General features: G+C 45.9%; 1 protein-coding gene across 1 annotated transcript in view; it reads right to left on the reverse strand.

Annotated features, from left to right (window-relative positions):
* LOC147113152 (dynein axonemal heavy chain 8-like) overlaps nucleotides 1-19169 on the reverse strand; it is a 1456516-nt gene that overhangs the window by 749308 nt on the left and 688039 nt on the right. The window contains exon 27 of the mRNA XM_085998053.1: nucleotides 5152-5286. Coding sequence (XP_085854179.1) covers nucleotides 5152-5286 — 135 coding nt within the window. The remainder of the gene's footprint in view (nucleotides 1-5151; nucleotides 5287-19169) is intronic.

Below are 19169 nucleotides of genomic sequence, written 5' to 3' on the forward strand. Positions count from 1 at the left end.
CCCTAGAATTTAGAAGGTTAAGGGGTGATGTGATCTAAGTTTTCAAGATATTATGGGGGACAGATAGGGTCGATAGAGAGAAACTATTTCCACTAGTTAGGGATTCTAGGACTAGGGGGATTAGTCTGAAAATTAGAGCCAGACCTTTCAGGAGTGAAATAGGAACATAAGAACATAAAAAGTAGGAGCAGGAGTAGGCCATCCGGCCCCTCGAGCCTGCTCTGCTATTCAATAAGGTCATGGCTGATCTTTTTTTTTTAATTCATTGATGGGATGTGGGCGTCGCTGGCTAGGCCTGCATTTAGTGCCCATCCCTAATTGCCCTTGAGAGGGTGGTGGTGAGCTGCCTTCTTGAACCGCCGCAGTCCATATGGTGTAGGTACACCCACAATGCTGTTAGGAAGGGAGTTCCAGGATTTTGGCCCAGTGACAGTGAAGGAACGGCGATACAGGTCCAAGTCAGGATGGTGTGTGGCTTGGAGGGGAACTTGTAGGTGGTGATGTTCCCATGCGTCTGCTGCCCTTGTCCTTCTAAGTGGTAGAGGTCACGGGTTTGGAAGGTGCTGTTGAAGGAGCTTTGGCGATTTGCTGCAGTGCATCTTGTAGATGGTACACACTGCAGCCACAGTGCGCCGGTGGTGGAGGAAGTGAATGTTGAAGGTGGTGGATGGAGTGCCAATCAAGCGGGCTGCTTTATCCTGAATGGTGTCGAGCTTCTTGAGTGTTGTTGGAGCTGCACTCATCCAGGCAAGTGGAGAGTATTCCATCACACTGCTGACTTGTGCCTTGTAGATGGTGGAAAGGCTTTGGGGAGTCAGGAGGTGAGACACTCGCCACAGAATTCCCAGCCTCTGGCCTGCTCTTGTAGCCACAGTATTTATATGGCTGGTCCAGTTCAGTTTCTGATCAATGGTAACCCCCAGGATGTTGATAGTGGGGGATTCAGTGATGGTAATGCCATTGAATGTCAAGGGGAGATGGTTAGAGTCTCGCTTGTTGGAGATGGTCATTGCCTGGCACTTGTGTGGTGCGAATGTTACTTGCCACTTGTCAGCCCAAGTCTAAATGTTGTCTAGGTCTTGCTGCATATGGACACAGACTGCGTCAGTATCTGACTAGTCTCGACTTTCCTGCACTATCCCCATATCCCTTGATTCCCTTAATATCCAAAAATTAGGAAACACTTCTATACACAAAGGGTGGTAGAAGTTTGGAACTCTCTTCCGCAAAATGACAATTGATGCTAGATCAATTGTTAATTTTAAATCTGAGATTGATAGCTTTTTGTTAACCAAAGGTATTAAGGGATATGGGCCAAAGGCGGATATATGGAGTTAGGTCACAGATCAGCCATGATCTGATTGAATGGTGGCGGAACAGGCTCGAGGGGCACAATGGCCTACTCCTTCATATGTTCCTAGCCGGGTCTCGGCATAACATCGGCAATGATATGCTTGGTGTCACTAAGATGATCTTACTGACATCCAGTCGAAGTGGGGCATACTTGGGGATACAGACTGGGATCAGGCCCTACAGCCCTGAAGATCAGGCCACAAAATGTTTAGTTTAATTCTATTTTAAAATAGCCTTCTGACACAGCTTTGGAACGTTATTTCTGGTTGGTGGGGGGGGAGGGGCACCTGTTCTTCCTGACTCTTCCTCCTGACCCTGAAAACTTTGGTGGCAGAATTCACTGGCAGGCACCACCCTGCATAACAACAACTTGCATTTATCTGGTGGCTTTAGCCTAGTAAATCATCCTAATGTGCTTCACAGAATCGTAATATGATAAAAATTGATACCGAGCCAAAAATGGTGGACAGGTGACCAAAAGCTTGGTCAAAGAGGTAGGTTTTAAGGAGCATCTTAAAGAAGGAGAGAGAGGTGGGCAGGCACAGAGGTGTAGGGAGGGAATTCCAGAGTTTAGGGCTTAGATGGCTGAAGGCACCACCACCAATGGTGGGGCGAAAGGAGTGGGGATGCATGAGGCCAGGATTGGAGGAAAGCAGAGTTCTCAGATGTTGTAGGGCTGGAGGAAGTTACAGAGATAGGGAAGGGTGAAGCCATGGAGGGGATTTGAGCATGAGATTTTAAAATATGTCTTTGCGGGACTCCAGAGATAACAATGTGGGAGTGGAAAGAGAATCCACTGTCGGAGATTCTCTGGCTATGAATAGATAGTTAAGAGTGGAACCATGCAAGGCCAGCCCCATTCAGCTGGACAATGAAGGAGAGGCATTGGAGAAGGATGGTGTGGTCAACCGTGTCAAAGGCTGCAGGCAGGTCGAGAAGGATGATGAGGGATAGTGCACCACAGTCACAGTCACAGAGAATATCATTTGTAACTTTGATATTGAGGCTTTGGAAAGGGTGCAGAGGAGGGCCACTAGACAAATTCCCAATCTAAAGCATCTTAATTATCAAGATAGGCTAAAAGAGTTGGCACTCTATACCTTAGAAAAGCATAGACTTTGGGGGGATCTGATTGAGGTTTATAAGATAATGAAGGGAATAGATTGTGTTCCAGCTGACAGTTTCTTTCAATTAAATAGGTCAGGCAGGACCAGAGGTCACAGATTGAAGTTGTATAAGGCTAGATCTAGGTTAGATGTCTAGGTTCAACGCAGCAGTGCTGTGCGGCCCATTGTGCAGCGCTGCACAACTTCCGCCCTGCCTGGTGCCTGTTGCGCTCCAGGAATGAAGCAGAGCGCTTAATTTAGCACTCCACTTCTTTCCTGGAGCGAATAGAATTTTTTTTTAAAGTTGAGAAACATTAGCGCCTGCCGCTAATTTTCTCAACTTTTAAAAGTTGGCGCCCCAAATGGGGCTATAATGAATTTCTCTCCCAACATATTTGTTTAAAGCCTCTGCCATTTCCTTGTTCCCCGATATAATTTCTCCTGTCTCTGCCTCTAAGGGACAAACACTTACTTTTGCTACTCTTTTCCTTTTTACATACTTGTAGAAGCTCTTACAATCTGTTTTTATATTTCTTGCTAATTTACTCTCATATTCTATTTTCTCCCTTTTTATCAATTTTTTGGTCATCCTTTGCTAGTTTTTAAAGCTCTCCCAATCCTCAGGCTTACTACTATTCTTTGCAACATCATAAGCCTTTTCTTTTAATCTAATACTATCATAACCTCCCTGCTTTTATATTCTATGCCTCGGCTAATAAATGAAAGTATCCCATATGCCTTCTTAACCATAGAGGTTGTGTCACTTCAATCCCAGGAACCTTCCAACAATACACAGATGCCAGCCACCCACAAGCACCAGCCACATGGTTGCACCATGAAGAAGCACAAGAGCAGATAGATCAGCACTGGCTGGCTTCCTGCCTAGTTAGAAAACAAAATACAGAGAAACATACAGCCAATAAGTGAGTTCTGGAAGGGCTGCTGAGAAAGACAAACAGGCTGGACCTCCTTTTTAAGATAAAAACCAACTGAGTCCAGAGGAAACCGTTAATTTATCCTGCTAATAAGGACAGTGCAGTCTAATTTATTATTTTCTATAGTACAAGAAGGTTTATTAAATTAAGTCAAAGTGAGGTAATGGCCCAGAAATTCGGGTCGGGGGCTTCCCGCGGGTGCAAGCCCCCGACCTGCACTTACCTTGCGTGCCGGCCGTTGAGCTGTGGGCCCCCATGGAATTCCGATCCGGGGCCTGGTCCAGTTGCCGGCGCACAGTGCTTGTGTATCCCAGGGGCGCAGTTAGTTCGATGCGTCCCCTGGGATCACGTGGGCCATGGGGAGCCAATCGGAGCAGGGAATGCTCCATTCATAAGATTGACAGGAAGAGCTGTCAAAACTTATAAATACTACGGCCCCAAATCAGTACTAAATCTTCAAATAAATTTTTTAAAAACATCACATTTTTTAAATAAACTATAAATTACATGAAATAACTATTTTAAATAATTTAAATTTTTGAAAAAAATAATTTTATTTTCTAACAGGGCTAAAAATAAACTTACCTTGCTTTAAAGTATTTAAAAATAATAAACCTGTGGAAAAAATGTTTTAATTTTAATTTATTCACCACTTACCTTGTAAAAAGCAGGCCTTACGCCTGCTTTTTATATGTCTAACTTCTGGAGACTTACCCTCCCGGGAAAACCTGCAAAAAAAAACGAAGTTCGATGCGCACGCGCAGCCTTTCCCGCGCATGCGTTCGACCTCTGAACCCCTGCTTTCAGGGGAGCGGAAGTGCCGGTTTCCCGCGCATGCGCAGTGCATGCAGGAAACCGACACTTCCATTGGGCTTACGGGTGAGTACCCCAAGCGTACTCACCCATGGAGACCCGAATTTCTGGGCCATTATCTACCATAAATGTCACTCTGTACATTGACTTAACAGTTATTGTTATGCATTGACCTCATGTCACTGGCATGTGAATCAGTCTGCCTTTTAGAAGGCTAGAGAAGTGCCTCTGGGTCATGCTGTTGTAAGACTATGCACTGGACAGAAAAGGTAATGTCCTGTTTGTCAGGGTGTCACATGGTTGCACTGAGAAGAGCACAAGATCAGGTAATTCAGCACAGCACACACAGACTGTGAGGAAGGGGAAGCACCATGTCAGCAGGCACTAGAGATACAAACATTTTGGACAATAAAATATGGTGGCACTGATGTTGCAGCTTGTGTAGATAGTTTCATTTGTATTGGTGTGAGAAAGACATAGAGGAGTCAATATTCTTGGGGTTCTGATGTCTGTGTGCTTGTTAGTTGCAAAATGGATTGGTAGGTGTTAGATCAGTAGGTGTATCGGGATCTGAATGGCACATTGTCCTGAAGGGCAGCAAATTGCTGGAGAACTGCAGATCATAAATACCTGCAGACAGTTAAAGAGCTGTGGTGTAATTAAAGAGCTGTGGAATTTTTATATTTTTCTTTTGTGCAGAGGACTGTGTCTGGAATGCAGTGGTGAACATACTGATGTTGAAATTTTAAAATCTGCTGCACAGATAAAATAGTTTTATAGAATCATTATTTTCCATCTTAACGACTAACATAAGTACACATGACCCAGGTTCAAAGGTGCCTTAAAGTAAAAACAATCAGAACTCCTACCTACCATACAATTGCTCTCAGGTATTAGATCCATCATGCTCATTTTTAGTTCATATGCATAAAATGATATGTTACCTGGAACATGTAGGGCTCTGTGGCAGAAGAGAAATTCAAACTCTTGGACAGGTGTTCTTCAGGATCATATTTCTTCAAATATCCTTTAATCATGACTGTTTTTGCTGTCCCCTGTTCTCCAATCAGAAGTACTGCCTGTCACAATATCAAAAAATATGTTTTTAAAAAAGGGATTTGTACACATTAAACAATATACAGTAAAGCATTGTTAATAAAAACAGAAAATGCTGGAATTACTGAGCAGATCCGGCAGCATCTGTGGAGAGAGAAACAGAGTTAACGTTTCAGGTCGATGACCTTTCGTCAGAACTTCTGCACACACGTGGCTTTGCGGGCACTGCCTATAAATGCTGAGATGTAGCGCAAAGGTTATCACTCACTGTGCGGTTGGAGTGCGACCATGCTGAACATATCATGATGGTGAATGCCCAGTATCCTGACAGCAGTCATGATGCTTTTCTTCTGTGCCAGTTTGCAGTTCCCTCAATCTTTGAGCCACCAAGACAAACTAGAGGTTGGCTACTGGGCAACAAGAGCTATCCGCTGACCAACTGGCTCATGATACTGCTCCCCAACCCAACCATACGTGGGCAGCATGTGTACAATGAGTGCCATGCTGCCACATGGAATCTGATAAAGAAGACCATTGGCATCCTTAAACAATGTACTTTTTAAATGTGATGAGGATTTCTGCCTCGACCACCCTTTCGGGCAGTAAGTTCCAGTCCCCCACCACCCTCTGGATGAAACATTTTTCCTCATTTCCCCTCTAATCTTTCTACCAACTACTTTAAATCTATGCCCCCTGGTTATTGACCCCTCTGCTAAGCAAAATAGGTCCTTCCTATCCACGCTATCTAGGCCCCTCATAATTTTATACATCTCAATTAAATCTCCCCTCAGCCTCCTCTATTCCAAGGAAAACACCAGCCTATCCAAACTTTCCTCATAGCTAAAATTCTCCAGTCCTGGCAACATCCTTGTAAATCCCCTCTGTACCTTCTCCAGTGCAATCACATCTTTCCTATAATGTGGTGACCAGAACTATACACAGTGCTCTAGCTGTGGCCTAACTAGTGTTTTATACAGTTCAAGCATAACCTCCCTGCTCTTATATTCTATGCCTCAGCTAATAAAGGAAAGTATCCCGTATGCCTTCTTAACCACCTTATCAACTTGTCCTGCTACCTTCAGGGATCTGTGGCCATGCATTCCAAGGTTCCTCTGTTCCTCTATACTTCTCAGTATCCTACCATTTATTGTATATTTCCTGCCCTTGTTAGCCCTCCCCAAATTCTTTACCTCACACTTCTCTGGATTGAATTGTTTTTGCCACTTTTCTGCCCTCCTGACCAGTCGAGTGATAGCTTCCTGCAGTCTGCAGCTTTGTTCCTCACTATCAAACATACGGCCAATTTTTGTATTATCTGCAGACTTCTTAATCATGCCCCCTACATTGAAGTCTAAATCATTGATATATACCACAAAAAGCAAGGGACCTAGTACTGAGTCCTGTGGAACCCCACTGGAAACAGCTTTCCATTCACAAAAACACCCGTCAACCATTACCCTTTGCTTCCTGCCACTGAGCCAATTATGGATCCAACTTGCCACTTTCCCATAGATCTCATGGGCTTTTACTTTTCTGACCAGTCTGCCATGTGGGACCTTGTTAAAAGCCTTGCTAAAATCCATGTAGACTACATCAAGCGCACTACCCTCATCAACTCTCCTTGTTACCTCCACAAAAAATTGAATCGTTAGTCAGACATGACCTCCCCTTAACAAATCCATGCTAATTGTCCTTGATTAATCCGTGCCTTTCTAAATGATGATTAATAAAATCCCTCAGAAATGTTTCCAACAATTTGCCCGCCACTGAGGTTAGGCTGTATGCCCTGCAATTACTCGGTCTATCTGTTTCTCCCTTTTTAAATAAGGGTACAACATTAGCAGTCCTCCAGTCCTCCGGCACCACACCTGTAGCCAGAGAGGATTGAAAAATGGTCAGAGCCTCCACTATTTCCTCCCTTGCTTTTCTCAATAGCCTGGGATACATTTCATCTGGGCCTGGCGATTTATCTACTTTCAAAGATGCTAAACCCCTTAATACTTCCTGCAGTATTTAGCTCTTGGTATCTGACATAAGCTTCCCTTTTTTGCCTTATCCTACCCTGTATGCCTCTTGACCTCCAGTGGTCTCTATTTTTGGGAGTCCCACCCTTTTACTTTGTGGGAACATAGTTGCTCTGAACCCTCACTATCTCCTGCTTGAATGCCTCCCACTGCTCTGACACTGATTTACCTTCAAGTAGCTGTTTCCAGTCCACTTTTGCTAAATCAAATCTCAGCTTATTAAAATTGTCTTTTCCCCAATTGAGGACTTTTACTCCTGATCTATCTTTGTCCTTTTCCATAACTACGCTAAATGTGAGTGAAATGATCACTATCACCAAAATGTTCTCCCACTGATACCCCTTCCACCTGCCCAGCTTCAATCCCTAAAATGAAGTCTGGAATTGCCCCCTCTCTTGTTGGGCTTGCTAAGTACTGGCTAAAACAGTTCTCCTGAATGCATATTAAGAATTCTGTGCCCTCTATACCTTTTACACTGATTCTATCCCAGTTAATGTTAGGGTAGTTGAAATCCCCTACTATTACTGACACTCAGAGGGGGGAGGATGAACAGCCAGAGGTCATTGTCCATATCAGTACCAACGACATAGGCAGAAAGAGGGATGAGGTTCTGCAGGCAGAGTTTAGGGAGCTAGGAGAGAGATTAAAAAGCAGGACCTCAAACGTAGTAATCTCCGGATTACTCCCAGTGCCTCGTGATAGTGAGTACAGGAATAGGAGGATAGAACAGATGAATGCATGGCTGGAGAGATGGCGCAGGAGGGAGGACTTTAGTTTCCTGAGGCATTGGGACTGTTTCTGGGGAAGGTGGGACCTGTACAAACCGGACAGGTTACACCTCAACAGAGCCGGGACCAATATTCTCGCGGGGAGGTTTGTTAGTGCTGTTGGGGAGGGTTTAAACTAGCTTGGCAGGGGGATGGACACCAGCATATAGGAGTAGAAAAGAGGAATAAGAGTGAGTGTGTTGGATAGTACAACAGAAGGTAGTACTAGAGGCGGTAGTAGTACCATATTAGATAGGAATAGACTAAGAAAGACTACGAAAAATTCAAAAGTGGGTTTAGAATGCATGTACGTAAACGCACAAAGTGTGGTGAATAAGGTTGGTGAGCTACAAGCACAATTAGCCTTGTGACAATGTGATGTTGTGGCAATAACGGAAACGTGGCTTAAAAACGGTGAGGACTGGGTACTTAATATTCATGGGTACAAGGTGTTCAGAAAATATAGGGAAGGAAAAAAGGGAGTTGAGGTGGCAGTGCTGATTAAGGAAGACATTGTAGTGTTGGAAAGGAGGATGTTCTTGAGGAGACAATGACAGAATCCATTTGGTTAGAGTTGAGGAGCAGAAATGGTATGATCATGCTATTGGGGGTATTGTATAGGCCTCCAAATTGTGAGAGGGATGTAGAGCAGCAAATCTGCAGGGAAATCGCAAAGATATGCAAGAGCTATAGAGCTCTTGGTGATATTGGGGGACTTTAATAACCCAAATATCGATTGGGATAATGCTAGGGTAAAGGGAAAGGAGGGGGAGGAATTTCTGAAATGTGTTCAGGAGAATTTCCTTGACCAATATGTTCTTGGCCCAACTAGGAAGGAGGCATTGCTGGATCTGGTGCTGGGGAATGAAGTGGGCCAGGTCGACCAAGTGTCTGTGGGAGAACACTTGGGTACAAGTGATCATCGTATCATAAGGTTTGGATGAGCAATGGAGAGGAGCAAGGAACAACCTAGAGTGGAACTTCTAAACTGGAATAGGGCTAACTTCAATGGGATGCGAAAGGATCTAGCCAGGGTAAAATGGAACCAAAGACTGACAGGAAAAACTGTAACGGAACACTGGGTGATCTTTAAGGAGGAGATGTTCCAAGTACAGGCTAGGTACATTCCAACAAGAGGGAAGGGTAAGGGAACCAAAGTGAGGGCTTCTTGGATGACGAGGGAGATAGAGAAGATGATGAAACAAAAAAAGAGGGTGTACGATGCATGTCAGGTGAATTCTTCAAGGGAGAGCCAGATCAAATATAATAAGTTGAGAGAGGATGTGAAGATGAAAATAAGATTGGCAAAGATAGAATATGAGAGTAGAATGGCGGTTAACATAAAAGGGAACTCAAAAATATTCTACCAGCATGTAAACAGCAAGTGGGTAGTAAGAGGTGGGGTGGGGCCTATTAGATACAAAGAAGGTGATATATGCTTAGAGGCACAGGGCAAGGCTAGAATACTCAATGAATACTTTGTATCGGTGTTTACTAAGGAGGTGGATGCTGACAAAATATCGGTAAAAGGGGAAAAGGTAGAAGCAATGGAAGGGGTGAAAACTGATAGACAGGATGTACTGGAAAGGCTGGGTATGCTTAGAGTGGACAAGTTGCCTGGTCCAGATGGCTTGCATCCCAGGTTGCTGAGGAAATTGGCGGAAGAGATAGCAGAAGGGCTTGCCATAATTTTCCAATCTTCCCAAGATGCAGGGGAGGTGCCTAAGGATTGGAAAGTGGCAAATGTGACACCATTGTTCAAGATAGGGTGTAAGGACAATCCTATTAACTACAGGCCAGTCAGTTTAGCATCAGTGGTGGGTAAAGTTTTAGAAACAATAATCAAGGAAAACATTAACGGGCACTTGGAGAGGTTTAAGCTAATTAAGGAGAGCCAACACGGATTTGTAAAAGGCAGATCATGTTTGACTAATCTAATTGAAGTTTTTGATGAAGTAACAGAGAGGATTGATGAAGGGGATGCAATGGATGTTGTCTACATGGATTATCGGAAGACATTTGACAAAGTACCACATAGAAGGCTGGTTAACAAAATTAAGGCTCATGGAATAGGTGGGTCAGTGGCAGCTTGGATAAGGAATTGGCTTAAGGACAGAAAACAGCGAATTGTGGTAAATGGCTGTTTTTCAGACTGGAGGATGGTAGACAGTGGTGTTCCCCAAGGGTCAGTGCTGTAGCCACTGCTTTTTTTGGTATACATAAATGACCTGGATATTGGAATACAGAGTAGAATTTCTAAATTTTCCGATGACATCAAACTTGGGGGTGTGGCAAACAGTGATGATGATACCAATCGACTGCAACAGGACATAGAAAGGCTAGCAGAATGGGCAGACAAGTGGCAGATGGAATTTAATACAGAGAAGTGTGAGGTGATGCATTTTGGCAGAAGGAACAGGGAGAGGCAATATACACTTAATGGCTCAGTTTTAAAGAGTGTGCAGGGACAGAGGGACCTGGAAGTTAATGTTTGTAGGTCCCTGAAGGTGGCAGGACATATTGAGGGAGTGGTTAACAAAGCATTTGGGTTCTTGGGCTTCATAAAGTACAAAAGTAGAGAAGTTATGCTGAACTTTTATAAAGCGCTGGTTAGGCCACAACTGAAGTATTGCATCCAGTTCTGGTCACCACACTTTAGGAAGGATGTGAAGGCACTTGAGAGGGTGCAGAGGAGATTTACCAGAATGGTTCCGGGGATGGGGGATCTTAGCTACAAGGACAGATTGGAGAAGCTGGATTTGTTTTCATTAGAGCAAAGGAGGTTGAGGGGTGATTTGATAGAGGTGTACAAGATTATGACGGGTTTGGATAGGCTAGACGGGGAAAGGCTGTTCCCACTAGTTGATGGTACAAGGACTAGGGGACACAGATTTAAGGTTTTGGACAAGAGATACAGGGGGGATGTGAGGAAAAACTTTTTTACGCAGCGAGTGGTGATGACCTGGAACTCGCTGCCGACGGAAGTGGTGGAAGCGGACACACTCAATGTTTTCAAGGGGAGACTGGATAGGCACTTGAGGGAAATAAACTTGCAGGGCTAAGGGGATAGAGCGGGGGAATGGGACTGACTAGATTGCTCTACAGAGAGCCTGCACGGACTCGATGGGCCGAATGGTCTCCTTCTGCGCCATTATGACTCTAGACTCTATTGTTTTTGCACTCCTCAGAAATTTGCCTACATATTTTGCTCTTTTATCTCCCTCTGACTATTTGGGTGTCTATAATACGCTCCCAGCTGTGTAATTGCCCTTTTTTTTCCTTCAGTTCAACCCATATGGCCTCATTTGATATAACAACAAAAAACGCTGGAAATACTCAGCAGGTCAGGCAGCATCGTGGAGAGAGAAACAGAGTTAACATTTCAGGTCGATGCCCCTTCATCAGAATTGGAAAAAGTTAGAGAAGTAACAGATTTTTAAGCAAGTGTGGGGCAGGGAAATGGAGGAGGGGAGGAAAGAACAAAGGGAAGGTCTGTGATAGGCTGGAAGGCAGAAGAGATTAAAAGACAAAAGGGATGATGGTGTAAGGCAAAAGCAGATGGTAATGGGACAATGAAACAAATGATGACTCAAGATAAGGTGTAAATGGCAATGGCAGAATCATCAACAGCTGCCACGTGAGAGAAAAGGGAAAATAGAAAAAAAAGAAAAAGTATAGGGGCCGAGGTTATAGACTGAAATTGTTGAACTCAGTGTTGAGTCCAAATGGCTGTAAAGTGCCTAATTGAAAGATGAGGTGCTGTTCCTCGAGCTTACGTTAAGCTTCATTGGAACAGTTGTAAGAGGCCGAGGACAGAGAGGTCAGAGTGGGAGTGCAGCGGAGAATTAAAGTGACAGGCGACCGGAAGCTCGGGGTCACGCTTATGTTCTGAATGGAGGTGTTCCGCAAATCGGTCGCCCAATCTGCGTTTGAAACATAGAAAATTAGGAGCAGGAGTAGGCCATTCAGCCGTTCGAGCCTGCTCCGCCATTCAATATGATCATGGCTGACCCTCTATCTCAATACCATATTCCCGCTCGGGGTCACGCTTATGTTCTGAATGGAGGTGTTCCGCAAATCGGTCGCCCAATCTGCGTTTGAAACATAGAAAATTAGGAGCAGGAGTAGGCCATTCGAGCCTGCTCCGCCATTCAATATGATCATGGCTGACCCTCTATCTCAATACCATATTCCCGCTCTCTCCCCCATACCCCTTGGTGCCTTTAGTGTCTAGAAATCCATCCATCTCCTTCTTAAATATATTCAGTGACTTGGCCTCCACAGCCTTCTGTGGTAGAAAATTCCACAGGTTCACCACCCTCTGAGTGAAGAAATTTCTCCTCATCTTAGTCCTAAACGTCCTACCCCGTATCCTGAGACTGAGGCCCCTCGTTCTCGAACCCCCAGCCAGGGGAAAAATCCTCCCGGCATCCAGTCTGTTTAGCCCTGTCAGAATTTTATACGTTTCAATGAGATCCCCTCTCATTCTTCTAAACTCTAGTGAATACAGGCCTAGTCGAGCCAATCTCTCCTCAGACGACAGTCCTGCCATCCCAGGAATCAGTCTGGTGAACCTTTGCTGCACTCCCTCTATGGCAAGTATATCCTTTCTTAGGTAAGGAGATCAAAACTGCACACAGTACTCCAGGTGTGGTCTCACCAAGGCCCTGTATAACTGTAGTAAGACATCTTTGCTCCTGTACTCAAATCCTCTTGCGATGAAGGCCAACATACCATTTGCCTTCCTAACTACTTGCTGCACCTGCATGTTTGCTTTCAGTGACTGGTGTACAAGGACACCCAGGTCCCTCTGTACATCAACATTTCCCAATCTATCACCATTTAAATAATACTCTGCCTTTCTGTTTTTCCTACTGAAGTGGATAACTTCACATTTATCCACGTTATACTGCATCTGCCATGGATTTGCCCACTCACTCAACTTGTCTAAATCGCCTTGAAGCCTCTTTGCATCTGCCTCACAACTCACAATCCCACCTCGTTTTGTGTCATCAGCAAACTTGGTAATATTACATTTGGTTCCCTCATCCAAATCATTGATATATATTGTGAATAGCTGGGGCCCAAGCACTGATCCCTGCGCTACCCCACTAGTCATCGCCTGCCACCCCGAAAAAGACCCATTTATTCCTACTCTCTGTTTCCTGCCTGTTAACCAATTTTCAATCCATGCCAATATATTACCCCCAATCACACGTGCTTTAATTTTGCACACTAACCTCTTATGTGGGACTTTATCAAAGGCCTTCTGAAAATCCAAATACACCACATCCACTGGTTCTCCCTTATCTATTCTACCAGTTACATTCTCAAAAAACTCCAGTAGGTTTGTCAAACACGATTTCCCTTTCATAAATCCATGTTGACTTTGTTTAATCCCGTTGATATTTTCTAAGTGTCCTGTTATCACATCCTTTATAATAGACTCTAGCATTTTCCCTGCTACTGATGTTAGGCTAACCGGTCTGTAGTTCCCTGTTTTCTCTCTCCCTCCTTTTTTAAATAGTGGGGTTATATTTGCCACCCTCCAATCTGCAGGAACTGTTCCATAATCTATAGAATTTTGGAAGATGACAACCAATGCATCCGCTATTTCCATGGCTACCTCTTTTAGTACTCTGGGATGCAATGTAGAGGAGACCGCATCGTGAGCAGCAAATACAGTATACTAAATTGCAAGAAGTACAAGCAAATCATTGTTTTACCTGGAAGGAGTGTTTGGGGCCCTGGATAGTGGCAAGGGTGGAGGTAAAAGGGCAGGTGTTGCATCTCCTGCGCTTGCATGGGAAGGTGCCGTGGGAAGGGGAAGGGGTGTTGTGGGTGATAGAGGAGTGGATCAGGGTGTCGCGGAGGGAGTGGTCCCTTCAAAATGCTGAAAAGGGGAGGAGGTGAAGTTGTATTTGGTGGTAGGATCACGCTGGAGGTGGCGGAAATGGCAGAGGATGATCCGTTGAATGTGGAGGCTGGTGAGGTGAAAGGTGAGGACAAGGGGAACCTTATCGTGGTTCTGGGAGGGAGGGGAAGGGGTGAGAACAGAAGTGCGGGAACTGGAACCGACATGGTCGAAGGCCATGTCAACCACGGTAGAGGGGAATCCTCGGTTGAGGAAAAAGGAAGACATATCAGAAGCACTAGTATGGAAGGTGACATCGTCAGAACAGATGCGGCGGAGATGGCGAAACTGGGAGAATGGAATAGAGTCCTTACAGGAAACGGGGTGGGAGGAAGTGTAGTCCAGGTAGCTGTGGGAGTCAGTGGGCTTATAGTGGATGTTTGTCGATAACCTATCCCCAGAAATGGAGATAGAGAAGTCGAGGAAGGGAAGGGAAGAGTCGGATATGGACCATGTGAAGGTGAGGGAAGGGTAGAAATTGGAAGCAAAGTGAATGAAATTTTCTAGTTTGCTATTGTGTTGGCCTCATTGATGATGCTTCCAATATATCATCCCTCCTCATTGCTGTAATTGCTTCTTTAACCAATATTGCGACCCCCCCTTCCTTTTTTTATCCCCCTTTCTATCTCGTATGAAAATCCTGTAACCAGGAATGTTGAGCTGCCATTCCTGCCCTTCTTTCAGCCATGTTCCACTAATAGCTATGATATCATACTTCCACATGTCTTTCTGTGCCCTCAGCTCATCAGCTCATCTGCCTTATTCAATAGACTCCTTGCATTGAAGTATATACCATTAAGCACTGCCAAACACCTTTGTTGTCTATTTTCTAGCCTTTGTTTCCTCTGTCTTCCAAACTCACGTAAATTTTCTGCCTTCCATTTCCAGCTTTGCTTATGTCCCTTCTGAATCTATGCTCAGGTTCCCATCCCATTGCCAAGTTAGTTTAAACCAACAGCACTAGCAAACCTCCCCACAAGGATATTGGTCCCGGCCCTGTTGAGGTGCAACCCGTCTGACCTGTACAGGTTCCACCTCCTTCAGAACCGGTCCCAATGCCTCAGGAATCTAAAGCCCTCCCTCCTGCACCATTTCTCCAGCCATGCTTACTAATCTCTTTCCGAGCTCCCTAAACTCTGCCTGCAGGACCTCAGACCTCTTTCTACTTATGTAGAACAGGAGGAAGAGGAAGGGAGGAGGCAACCCAGACAGCCCCTTTCTGCCCGGGCTGCCTGTGATCGACTCATCCGATGAGTGAACGAAACCCCAATTCCCCAGTCAACAATAGTCTCACACCTTACCTTCCCTCTGTTACTGACCATCACAGCGCCCTCTTGGCCACTATGCTATAATAAAAGCCACCACAAAAGAAACATTCCAATCCAACTTTATCCATCAATCAATTCAATATTACATAACAAAGTCAACTAATCACCCTTGTGCATTCCCTTAGTGCCTCTTTTGCGTCTGCCTTTGGTGTCCAAGTGCTCCTACAAAGTACTATCCCAGTAGCTGCAGCATGACTGGTGGAAGGCTGATGACTTTCATTGGGAAAGACTGCAGATGACCTTGCAAGACAACCTTGAGGAGCTCTTGGCCTAGAAGGCCCGGCTGTAGAGTGCACCACCTTGGCATGGGGGGGCAGCAGTCTGTGCTAGCTGGCTGACAGGCAACAGCAACAGGTGGAGTGTCAGTGGTGGGAAAATGAATGCTGCCATCCTGAGAGAGGACAGCAGGTTCATCCTTCATGAAGCCACTGCCTCTCCCCCGGGGCTGTGCCTCAGCAATCCTAGTAATCTGTTGGAAGATATATTTCTGGACTGCTGTGAAACCCTGCAAGCCCCTTTCCACACTGGTAAATACAGCCACGATGGCAGCAGTCCGAGCTTGCGTGGCAGCAAGCTTCAGCCTGCATGAAAGCAGTCTGAGCTTGTATGACAGAAGTCTGAGCTTCCACTGCAGCACATAGATGCTGGGTGGCTTGTGCTTGTGCTCCAATTGAAGCTGACATCAGCCAGCAGACGCTGCATCATGGTTGGGTCCACAAGTGCGCTAATGGATCTGCCCACCCCTTCCATCCTGGAAATCATGGGCTCCAAGCTCTGCACAAAGCCCTGTGCAAGGTTGGTGCCGGACTCCTCCATGCTCCTTGACACTGCATTCAGGTTCTCTGGCAGGTCTGCCAATGCACCAAGCATTTCATTGTGCATACCTATCACCCTTGTTCAGTAGGCCGCCCCATTGAAGTCCTCAACTGAGTCCTCTGCAGCAGAACTCATGTTCAACTTCGTGCTTCTGGGAGCAGATACCTGCATTATTCTTTCCCCTGCCCTGGCTGCTGTCCACTTGTGCCTGGTGACTCACCACGTGCAGATCCTGCCTCTAAGCTCCACACAGTGCCAGTATCTGAGCTGGTGGTTGTGAGTGTCAGGTCAAGTGACGGTGTTTCTTTGTCTTCATCACTCTCCTCTCCCTCTTCTTCTTGAACCACTGGCTGGGCAGGTTGGATTTTTTAGGTCTCTGAAATGAGAAAGGCACAAGGGTAGGGTTGCGGTGAGGGAAGGGGGGAATCAAGAGGTTCATGCTTACACCATGTGCAGCTTGTAAATCAAAAGGGTAAAGGGAAGTGGGATGTGAGAAGGAGGATAATGTATGAGGTTACCGGCATCTTGTATTCCTTCAGCCCCGCCTTTGGCCACAGGCTCAGCCATGTGAGGTGGTGCAGGCAAGCCTGTCTCCTGCTGATTAGGTTCTGTTGGTGCCAATAATTTGCCATATTTTCCTGCAAGAGAAAGGTGCAATGTGCTTGGGTGATGTGCCTGTCATGGTTAAATAGCTGACAGTGTGTGCAAGCTGTGAGGTGTGGGTGTGATGCTTGCAGCAGTGGTAAGTGTATGAGGGTGAGGTGAAGCTATAAATGTGAGGTATGAGTCGTGTTTGGTAGAGATTGTTGGTAGGTGAGTGATGGGGATGTAGTGCATTGAGCAGTGTGTGAGGTTAGTGGTGCAGATGGTGGGATATGGCATTTGAAGATGAATTCACTTACCGTGACCACTCGTGTGAGGTCATTAAACTTCTTTCTGCACTGTGTCCATGTCTTCAGGGCTACATGAGGGCATTCACCACAATGGCTATCTGCTCTCGCTGCGCTTTGCTCTGTTGCCTGGAGAGCCTCTTGGTCCCCTGTGGAAACAGCAGCTCTTTCCTCCTATTGACTCCTGCGCCAAGGCTTCCAGTTTTACATCAGAGAACTTTGGTGTAAGCTCGCTCCGCTTTTGTGCCATCATTAATTGTTCTTTTCCACTGCTTTCCCCAGCCAGTTCAATTATCTGCTGCAGGCAGAATGCACCTCCCCTTTAAGAGGTGAAGACTGCCTTTAAGTTGTGCAGGCTACCTTTAATTGGTGCTAGCCTCACACAAACTTGGGCCCACCTGCTGAGGGTTCAGCCATTCAGCAATGCATTCAGCGCTGGGCTGAATGCCACAATCAAGGAAATGAGCAGGCAGTATAAAGTTTGCATGCTGCCTGCAGTCCTCAGACTGGGCGCAAGTTGATCTTCGTGATTCCCGTGCCCATTTTCGGGGGCAAACCAATTTCTAGGCCAGAATGTGTCTGGGCTTGGTCAAATATAATAAACCATATTTGCAGTCAGATTCGAATTGGCTTACACAAGGTAACTCAAGATACGGTCCCCATTGCACATTCTGTACAAATGGTAAAGGCTTAATTCGCCTCCTTACCTCTCATGCTTTTTCTATATCATCACCAGGTGTCATATTGGGCAAGTATAAATGCCACTCACATGCCTCACTCAACTTTCTGTTCGCTCCCTCCAAAGGAAAACTCACCCAAAACTATCGCATGATACATACAACCAGGGAGGGTACCGTCACTCAAAAGTCTGAGTCCACAGGAAGGTAAAGCTTTAGACAGCATAGGTAGACTAACAGGATTATTGTGTGAAATGGTTATATCCTTACACTTAGGGGGCGATTTTGCCAGCCCTGGGGAGGCGGGTAAGGAGGCGGGACTGCCGGGAAAATGGTAGAAATCTGGGAGTGGGTACCCATCCCGCCCCCAACCCACCTCCATGCCATCTTCCCAGGAGGTGGGTACCCGACCCGCGCCGGGTCCCGTCTCCTCGAGGCGGGCAGGGGATTAGTGCCAATTAATTTTTTGGCTAATCCCTATTTTGAGCCCTAAAGTGTGGGCTTCCTGATGGCTCCGAACCTTGCCAGGGTCAGCGAAGCGAGCCGTGGGTCTACGGGGGTCGGAGGGGCCGGTGTGCAGGTGAGTGATGAGTGCAAGTGTGGAGAGGTAAGTGTGTGAGGTGAGTTGTGGTGTATGTGCCTTTAAGAGCCCCAGGTGTGCTGTAATGCCGGTAATTGCCACTCGGGCTATATAAGCCTGTATATTGTGTATATCCGTTAGAACCCCCGCCCCAGACTTTACTTAGTAAATACCTATGAACCAACTCCTGTCTTCAGTGTCTTTATCAACACACGGACACTAGTGACGACGAAGTGGAAACGGACTTACCTGCAATTCGGCAGCACCTCAAGGACATCGATTCCTCGGGCGTCCAGAAGACTCAAGGAAGTGAGAGAAGCTGTGGTTTCACCAGCTGGCCAAGCTGGTGGCAGGTACTACGCTAATCCTTCCTGGGCGTCAGGCTGGGTCTCCAGCGGCTGGCTCTACAGCTGAGACAGGCAGCGAAATCGGAGGCAATCAATAACGGACTGGGAGGGAGCACTTGGGAGACGGCCGGCGCGGCAAGCAGGTCAGCGTTCAGACCTCCAGCGGGAACGAGTCTCCAACAGTAAATTTAAATAAAAAAGAGAACGGAAACCGCAGTTATCGGCAGCAGCGGCGGGAAAGCGCGGGAAGCGCCATATCTTTGCTACAGAGAAGAAGAAAAAAGCGCGGGAAGCGCCATATCTTTTCTGAAATGCCTAAGTCTGGCAATATTGATGCTTTTGATAGCGAAATAGAAGATTGGACCACATACGTGGAAAGAGTCAAGGTATATTGCACTGCAAATGGAATAGAAGATGAAAAAAAAGCTTCAGTACTTCTGAACTTAATGGGCGCAAAGACATACGGGCTGTTACGAAATTTAATCACTCCAGCCAAACCAAAGGACAAGAATTAAAAAAAAATTGTTGATACCCTGCAGGAGCACTTAAACCCAACACCGCTG

This window comes from Somniosus microcephalus, chromosome 9, assembly GCF_052327205.1.
Source record: "Somniosus microcephalus isolate GS21.2 chromosome 9, FLI_Smic_1.0, whole genome shotgun sequence".
NCBI lineage: Eukaryota > Metazoa > Chordata > Chondrichthyes > Squaliformes > Somniosidae > Somniosus > Somniosus microcephalus.